Source organism: Sinocyclocheilus anshuiensis, unplaced genomic scaffold (genome assembly GCF_001515605.1).
Source record: "Sinocyclocheilus anshuiensis isolate Anshui unplaced genomic scaffold, SAMN03320099.WGS_v1.1 scaffold188, whole genome shotgun sequence".
Classification (NCBI taxonomy): Eukaryota; Metazoa; Chordata; class Actinopteri; order Cypriniformes; family Cyprinidae; genus Sinocyclocheilus; species Sinocyclocheilus anshuiensis.
Genome location: NW_015555768.1, coordinates 584,132 through 593,579, shown reverse-complemented (window position 1 = coordinate 593,579; position 9,448 = coordinate 584,132). Strand labels below are relative to the sequence as shown.

The window sequence follows — 9,448 nt, the reverse complement described above, 5'->3', positions numbered from 1 at the left end:
TTTTTTAGTAACTTTTGCACATCCTGTCATGCCGGGCTGCATAGACGCATTTTGCAGCATTAAGGTTAACGATTCATCGATTAATTGATCGTTAATTTAAACGACGATCGATCATGGAAATGATCGAAAACTGACATCCCTAGTTGGAATGAAAGACACTAAGTACCGGATGAAGTGCTTCTTATTCTTACCCAAAAATACAAAATGGAAGAAAGAGTTAAACTGAACACAATCTTGTTACTCAAGCGGTGTATGAACATTTTTTTATATATATTTATTTGCTGCTTTTCCATTTTGCATTTACTTGCACTTTTACTTTCAATACTTAAGTACTTTTAAGATTTAAAAAATACTTTTTGTACTTAAGTACAATAAATATCACATACTTTAAGACTTTTACTCAAGTAATATTCTAAACGGTGACTTTCAACTTCTACCAAAGTAATTTTCTGGTAAGATATCTGTACTTTTACTTGAGTATGGCTTTCAGGTACTTTATACACCACTGATTTTACGTCATCACAAACGTGCACAACGTATGATAGAAAACAGAACGAGGGTCAATATATTGTGTTTTTTTATTAATTTGGAGCTATTATGCACAGCAGAGTAAACAACATATGGGTTTTACTGTATGTGCGGCGCATGTAGATGGCTATTTTGAGGAGACAGCGGATTACCATTCATTTGCCGCTCTGATTGCAGTTGCTACACGCGAATATACTGCAGGCTCACTCTCACTCGAATCCAAGGTAAATCAGCAACACTATCATCACTTATGTGTTTTATTGAAGAAAATATATTGTAATCGGGTAAAACGCATGCGCAGGTACTTCCTGAACAAGTGCGCACCTGAGTCTGTGTTGCTTTCATATTCATGCAAACTGTGCCACAGTTCGAGTGCAATCGAACTCAGACCACCTCCTTCAGGACAGGTAGTCTCTGGTTCGGTACCCCGGTGTGCACCCGTGTTCGCATGACAGCTTTCACACTAGCCGAACTCTGACGTCAATCGAAACCGGGTGCACACCAAACATGCTAGTGTGAAAGTGCCCTTAGTGTTGCTAATGCAGTTGTGCTGCATAATATTTTTGTGGAAACGGTAATGCATTATCCTTCATGATTCTTTGATAAATAGAAAGTTCAAAAGAACAGCATTTATTTGAAATAGAAATTTACTTTACTGTCACTTTTTGATCACTTTTCAATGCATCCTTGCTGAATAAGCATTATTTCTTAAAAAAAAAAAATCTTACCTTAAACTAGGGCTGGGCGATATGGCCAAAAAAAAAATTTCACAATAAACATTTTTCATATCAGTCAATATCGTATATATATATGTATATATATATATATATATATAAAAAAAAACTAAACAATTAAAATGTAAACAACAAAGGTAACACTTAAATAAACAAGGTTTAGTGCAGCCTTTCCAACTTTCATAATTAATAAACAAATTAATATTCATAAATTAATGTCCAAAATAGTATGTGTAACTCCATGTATTTTATGTACAATACATATATAGTTTCCTGAGCAACAGGTTGTTTTAATTATAGTATGAGATAGTTGGTTAATAATGAAGATATATGTCTCTGATCTGTTTCGTTTTTTCCTTCAGGACAGGTAGTCTCTGGTTCGGTACCCCGGTGTGCACCCGTGTTCGCATGACAGCTTTCACACTAGCCGAACTCTGACGTCAATCGAAACCGGGTGCACACCAAACATGCTAGTGTGAAAGTGCCCTTAGTGTTGCTAATGCAGTTGTGCTGCATAATATTTTTGTGGAAACGGTAATGCATTATCCTTCATGATTCTTTGATAAATAGAAAGTTCAAAAGAACAGCATTTATTTGAAATAGAAATTTACTTTACTGTCACTTTTTGATCACTTTTCAATGCATCCTTGCTGAATAAGCATTATTTCTTAAAAAAAAAAAATCTTACCTTAAACTAGGGCTGGGCGATATGGCCAAAAAAAAAAATTCACAATAAACATTTTTCATATCAGTCAATATCGATAATTATCATGATAGATTTCAAATCTTTATTTCTTTCAAGTTTAAAGGCATATTTTTGCTTCCATGTGAAAATTGTAGAAACCAGACATTACTTGTGGTTTTAAACGACTCTTTATGGTCAGAACATGACGAACACTTCAGGTTTTTGAATTATTTACACCTTTTCCAGTCATTTTCTATTGAGAAATCAATCTGACCGATATAATACATGTAATTACAGTAAATGAGAGATGCAGAAAATTGGTGAAACTAAATGAACATTAATTATGCATAAATATTTATTAAAACCTAAATTAGAAAAATGTAAACAATTGAGGTAACAATTAGTGCAGCCTTTCCTATTCTTTTGCTGAAACATCTACTATATATATATATATATATATATATATATATATATATGTATATATATATATATATATATAAAAAAAAACTAAACAATTAAAATGTAAACAACAAAGGTAACACTTAAATAAACAAGGTTTAGTGCAGCCTTTCCAACTTTCATAATTAATAAACAAATTAATATTCATAAATTAATGTCCAAAATAGTATGTGTAACTCCATGTATTTTATGTACAATACATATATAGTTTCCTGAGCAACAGGTTGTTTTAATTATAGTATGAGATAGTTGGTTAATAATGAAGATATATCTCTGATCTGTTTCGTTTTGCTTGTCTGTTTCATTGTAAAAAATAATACAAGCCTGAAGGCATCTAATTACATGCTTGGTTATCAGCATATAGCAGCATTAAATAAGACTGGAACATATGAAAAGATATACTACACGCGATAATATGCCAGTAATGGGCAATCAAATACAGCAGATATTTCTGAATAAACATATAAAGGAATTCAAATGTATTATTATTACTTAACATAGTAATAATGTTACTATGTACTAATAAGCAAGCTTGTGTCGACCCAGCTTTCATTCTGGAGTGCGCCGGCTTTTGAGTCCACCGGAAAAGCGTCTTGTTTAGAAGTACCCGAGAACAACGCACATATCTGAGGAAGAGTCAGTCGCGGGATTTTTGATTGATTGTGAGGTAAACACGGTTTCATTTTTGTTTGAATTTGTTTATAATCACATCTGTGTCTCCCACCGGAGCTGACGCTGGGCTACCGATCTGATGTCTCACGATACGTTTGAATAAGACTTTGCTGCACGCCTGAGTGTTATTGTATGTAACACAACATAGCGTCACATTAGAAAGTGAATGACGATTGGTCATTTTACTGTCTGTCAGGTGCTGGCTGCAGCTGACAAGTTGAGTGGCTTGTCTTAAAGAGTAAGCATAAATGCACTATATGGTGTCATAATCCATTTTGAAAAACATTGGCCACACGGAAAGACTTATCGGCCGATGCCGATATTTAAAAAAATTCCAAATATCAGACGAGGCGATATATTGGTGGACCACTAAACAAAATAAATATCTTAATAGAAAAATGTATTTCTTAGTTTCTGCATGTTCTAATGAGTGATATTGTTTCAAATCATGAAACAGATTTGTGTTGCCTGACTTTGACAAGTATATTCCCCCGGTCTATATGGCTCTCTGCATCAGCTATATGATTTTTTTTATTCCCAGTGAATAGGAGTTAAAACTCCCACCCGGGTGACACTACTCCAGTAACGGACCATGCAAAATACCCCAAAAATATTTAAAATATTGCAAACTAACATTGCAACCTGGCAAGCAATAATAAAATCCGAGAAGGACTTTAACTGTAAGTGACATGAGCATACGCAAAACAAAGGGAACAATGATATTTGTTGTTAAAATTTTATATAGCCCACATTTTTACAAACATTTTTTTTTTTATTTACCGCTTAGGCAATAACGTTGACAATAACGTATATCTTCAACATACGTTGTCTATGACCAAAAATGTAAGAAGATATGTTTTCAGTGGACTTTTAAAATTTGCTTTGCTTGAGAAAACTATACAGTGTTTTTTTTTTTTTGCATCAAACGCAATGTGGTTCTCGGCAATCGAGATCTGACAGCAACAGCACATTTTCCCACTTGGGCGAGTGCTTCGCTGACAGCTTACCTCGCGCATTAAATCAGCCGCAGACCAGCAAATCACTGAGAACGCTCTACAATCCTGACGACTCGTAGCAACAGAGCGGAGATGAGAGAGCTGCGGAGAATCCGTTCGCCCGGAAGCAACCGCAACTGACGTAGATTTAAAGAAAATTACTGCTGTTTGGCAAATAAATCATTTTACGTACTTATTCCTAACTCTTTAAGCTTTTAGTTACATTTCAAATGATAAAGGATCAACTTATAATCATGTTTATACAGGATGTCCGCGGGGTCTTAAAAAGTATTAAAAGTTGATAAATCAATTTAGACAAAATTAAGGCCCTAAATAAGTATTAAAAAGTCTTAAATGCCTTTTTCCAAGGTATTACATTTTGTATCATCTTTTCATTATGTATATTTGTCCGAATAGTGGGGTTCTGTGTAGTTTATTTATGGAATACCGTAAGATTTGACGTCATCTGTTACGGCGCTCACAGACTGACAGCGCCACTGTGTGATAGCGCGGGGCTTGTTGATCCCGCTCTCGCTGAATTTCTGACCATTACCGCATGCTCCCATACGCGATTTTTGTGTCTGCTCTCGCAAACATTTTTGCGTATCAGGGTGCCACTATCAATATGTGGTGTATTTAAATCCCTTTTTAATGAGCAGTCGCAGTTCACTTTCGATTTCAATTACAAAGATTACAAATACATCTTTTAAATATACTGTGTGAACTCAGAGAGCTTTATTTTCCCTACTCAATAAGTTTTGTCAGTTGTTTTGTTTATTGGTCTAATTCTTGTTTCTTGGGTTGCATTGGTTAGTCACTCAATTAATTCTCTTGTGCTTCGTTCCCCCCTTCCGAATTATGTTGTATTGATAAGGAGTTATCACAAAGTAAGTCTGTTTAGTTGTGCTATCTTACAATCAATATATAGTAAATGTAAGTTAAAGTGTCGCAGATATAACAAGTTAAAACTTGGGAGTGGCGATGAGGTCTTAAAATGTATGGAAAGAATCTTAAAAAAGGTCATAAAAGGTATTAGATTTAACTCCATGATTCCTGTATATACCCTGTTATATGAATTATCCCGTGAACTTATTCTCTCAAATGGCCTGGTTATGCGGAGCATTCGCAGCTTATATGAACGGAACGCCACTGGTATATAGGTATTTGTATGAAAAACAGTAGTCTAAATACATTTAGTATAAATCCACAAACGCTATTGCTTAATCACAAAAAATACTGTAATTATATTCCATTACTCCTTCAATACATGTCTACATTAATAATGTAATAAAATGTGATATAATATCCCACATTTCTGCCACAATACCATGGTGCAGTTAGTGTTACTACAGTAAATCCATGGTAAATGATGGCGATTTGTAGATTGAAATGCCTTCTGACTGTATCGTTGTGCACAGCGTTTCTCCTGTTTGTCAACACTGTTTCATCTGGCTTTAAACTAGTTTAAATCACCGAGTTGTTTGTGTTCTTCGCTGAATCTCACAGCGCTGTTTGTGGTCGCGTGACCGAGACTCATCAGCGAGTAAACCATCTGCTCTAGTGAGCTCACGCTGTGCTGCCATTTGAACTTTGAGCCGAGTGGATAAATGGTCCATGTGGCGCGGTTCAAATGAGTATACATTATATCGAACATTTCTTAAACTCTTTTTATTGTTTTATCAAGGACAATTATTTCTCTGCAGTTATCGTTTTATCACCTAGCCCTACCTCAAACTTTTCTTGTGTGAACCTTTTAGCATTTGTTTAATTGTGCAAATAAACAATTCCCGGTTATCTCCATACAGCAGATGGAGGCCGGTGTGGAGGGCGCAGAAGCAATGAGTCTCGCAGCTCAAGACTCAGAAGCCCTCGCTTTGCCCCAGGAGCTGATGTCTGCAGAAGGACAGCAAACCACCCTCATGGTGACTGGACTGACCCCAGAGGAGCTTGCTGTGACCGCAGCGGCAGAGGCTGCAGCACAGGCTGCGGCTACAGAAGAAGCACAGGCCCTCGCCATCCAGGCTGTCCTACAGGCGGCTCAGCAGGCTGTGCTCAGTAAGTGTACGAGAGACTGCCATATGCTTTATGATGTATACAGTAGAGTTTGACTTCTTAGCATGACTTAAATTCCTGTCTCAGGTGCGGGAGACGCAGGTCAAGACGGGCAGCAATCCACCACCATCCCTATAGTTTTGACCCAGCAGGAACTCGCTGCTCTGGTTCAGCAACAGCAGCAGCTCCAGGAGGCGCAGGCGGCCGCAGCCCAGCAGTTAAGCGCTGAAGCAGCCGCAGCTGCTCTGCCCACTGAAGGCTTGGCACCAGCAGACAGCCTCAATGACCCAGCATCTGAGAGCAATGGCCACGAGATGGGAGCCGTGGCCCGTCTCCTTCCACGTACTTCTGCAGAGAGTAAGAGATGTTTGTTTTTGTGTTTAAATGATTGTTTTTAATGGTGCAAACAAAAATGAGTGGTAACACACAGTACGGTCTCATTACACAAAAATGAAAATTTGCTGAAAATGTACTTACCTGCTGGCCATCCAAGCTGTTGATGAGTTTGTTTCTTCATCAGAACAGATTTGGATAAATGTAGCATTACATCACTTGCTCACCAATGGATCCTCTGCAGTGAATGGGTGCCGTCACAATGAGAGTCCAAACAGCTGATCAAAACATCACAATAGTCCACAAGTAATCCACACCACTCCAGTCCATTAATTAAAATTAACATCTTGTGAAGTGAAGAGCTGCATGCTTGTAGGAAGCAAATCCATCAAAATGTTTTAACTGAAATTTCAGTGAATGGGTGCCGTCAGAATGAGAGTCCAAACAGCTGATCAAAACATCACAATAGTCCACAAGTAATCCACACCACTCCAGTCCATTAATTAAAATTAACATCTTGTGAAGTGAAGAGCTGCATGCTTGTAGGAAGCAAATCCATCAAAATGTTTTAACTGAAATTTTTATCAGGCTAAAGTACACTAAAACAGGGGTCATACTGCTCCAGTGAAAAAGTCGCCTCAACTGAATCAGGAAAGGATTTGCACATATTCAAGCACCTTTTACAAGTGAACAGTCTCAAACAGTTCAAGAGAACAACTTTACAGTAAACTGTAAAGATGTTTTTTCTTTTCTTTTTTCACAAACAGCTTTTCCTTTCACAAGACATTAATTGATGAACTGGAGTGGTGTGGATTACTTGTGAATTATTGTGATGTTTTTATCAGCTGTTCAGACTCATTCTATTGGCACCCATTCACTGCAGAGGATCCATTGGTGCTAAATTTCCCCAAATCTGTTATGAGAAAGAAGAAAAACACTTTTTGTACTTGGGTTGCATGAAGGTGAGTACATTTTCAGCAAATTTTGGGGTGAATTATTTCTTTAAATGATGTAGTTAACTAACAAATGGAACCTTGTTGTAAAGTGTTACCAAATTAGTTAAGTTGTTATTTTTTTCTAATAATTTCGTTTCATGATCAAATTTTAGTGCATGCTAAAAATGCCTCTATTTTGCTGCAGCTCTAGCCCCATCAAGTACTTTTGCACCATCTCAGCCAATGGTGGTCACCAGTCCTGCCAAGATGCAAGCTGCTACTGCTTTAGCTGAGGTGGCCAATGGGATTGAATCAGCAGCTGGGGTAAGTTTATTGTTGGTTATCGGTGCAGTAGTTCAAATCATGCACCATTTCAGATGTTGTTAACTTTGAGACTGGTTCAACCACCTGTCTTTGTCATAGAAGCAAGAAGCTCCTCCAGCCATTGTAAAGCCACCAGTGAAGAAAGAGAATCAGTGGTTTGACGTTGGAATCGTTAAAGTTACAAACATGGTTGTCACGCACTATTATGTGCCAGCAGATGATTCAGCGGTTACTGATGTAAGTAATGATCATGTTGCTGTTTGTGTATTTTGCTGCAATTCAAGTAAAATGTCTTTTGCAATAGGAAGTGTTATTTAGAACTAATGAAATCAACTTTACTGGTCGACAGATATATTTTGCCAAGGCCAATAAGTTTGACACTTTGGCTGATAAGATTTGGAAGCGGGATTTCATTTTGACAGTTCTGAAAACTTCATTAGTTTGTTCTTTGTTTAACAGTTCTATTAAATAATAGAAAGACAAACTATAATATTTTCATGGAATGTCAGCATTTGACAAATGTGCATATATATATATCGAGTCTTTGAATATCTTGAACACCTAATAAACTGTTACTCATGTCATAATCACTGTGTACTGTATGTAAAATTAGTGCTACCTGGTCTTTTTTGAGAAAAAGATTCCCAGTGTGCTCAAACACAACAGATTTCTGATTGTACTGGTTACAACTTCTTTATTTATGAAAAATACTATAATAGGATTGATTACAAAATTAAAAACTTGCTATCTAAATTCTAACTTTGCTTTTTGTTTTTTATCTTTAAATTTTCAAATTACTTCAGTTTCTTTAAATTACTTCATACTATCTTTAAATAGTGAGATATATTGTCTATCGGTCACCCTGCACTCTAAGATATCGGCATAAGATTTAACAAAAAAAAATCCTTGTCAGCATCTGCATTAAAAAAAAAAAAAAAAAGAGAAGAGAGAAAATCCATATCAGTCGACCACTAATCATCATTTTTGCTATGACATTGCAGGATGATTCTGGCGCAATCCCAGACTACAGCCGAATGAAGAAGATTGAGCTTTCTCCAGGCACTGCATATAAGTTTCGAGTGGCTGGTATCAACGCATGCGGCCGTGGGACGTTCTCTGAGGTTTCTGCTTTCAAGACCTGCTTACCTGGCTTCCCTGGAGCACCTTGTGCCATCAAAATCAGCAAGGTTGGTCAATGCAAATGGTTTGCGTTAGGTCTACATGTGGGTTTATCTTGGTCACTAAAATAGTTTTTCCTAATCTTGGTCACTAAAATAGTTTTTCCTCTCCCATTAGAGCCCCGATGGTGCTCACCTGACCTGGGAGCCTCCTTCAGTTACGTCAGGGAAGATCATTGAGTATTCGGTTTATCTGGCCATCCAGAGCTCACAAACAGTCGAGGCTAAAGCGTCCACTCCGGCTCAGCTTGCTTTTATGCGGGTATACTGTGGGCCCAACCCGTCCTGCCTAGTGCAGTCATCAAGTCTCTCCAATGCCCACATCGACTACACCACTAAACCCGCCATCATCTTTCGCATCGCCGCCCGCAACGATAAAGGATACGGCCCCGCAACACAAGTCAGGTGGCTACAAGGTGAGGACATTTTGTTGGATAGACCCTTTTCAGACTGTGGCAAATTATATTAAAATGTTTTTATGTATATATATATATATATACAGTGGGTACGGAAAGTATTCAGACCCCCTTAAATTTTTCACTCTTTGTTATAT

At 37.3% G+C, this 9,448-nt stretch overlaps 1 protein-coding gene across 3 annotated transcripts in view; it reads left to right on the top strand.

The window, feature by feature from the left end:
• Nucleotides 1–9,448, top strand: part of LOC107674315 (host cell factor 1-like) — a 40,878-nt gene that overhangs the window by 27,343 nt on the left and 4,087 nt on the right. For all 3 annotated transcript variants that reach the window (XM_016468256.1, XM_016468257.1, XM_016468258.1), the window contains 6 exons: nt 5,879–6,128; nt 6,213–6,482; nt 7,599–7,717; nt 7,817–7,954; nt 8,719–8,904; nt 9,014–9,311. In XM_016468256.1, coding sequence (XP_016323742.1) covers nt 5,879–6,128; nt 6,213–6,482; nt 7,599–7,717; nt 7,817–7,954; nt 8,719–8,904; nt 9,014–9,311 — 1,261 coding nt within the window. The remainder of the gene's footprint in view (nt 1–5,878; nt 6,129–6,212; nt 6,483–7,598; nt 7,718–7,816; nt 7,955–8,718; nt 8,905–9,013; nt 9,312–9,448) is intronic.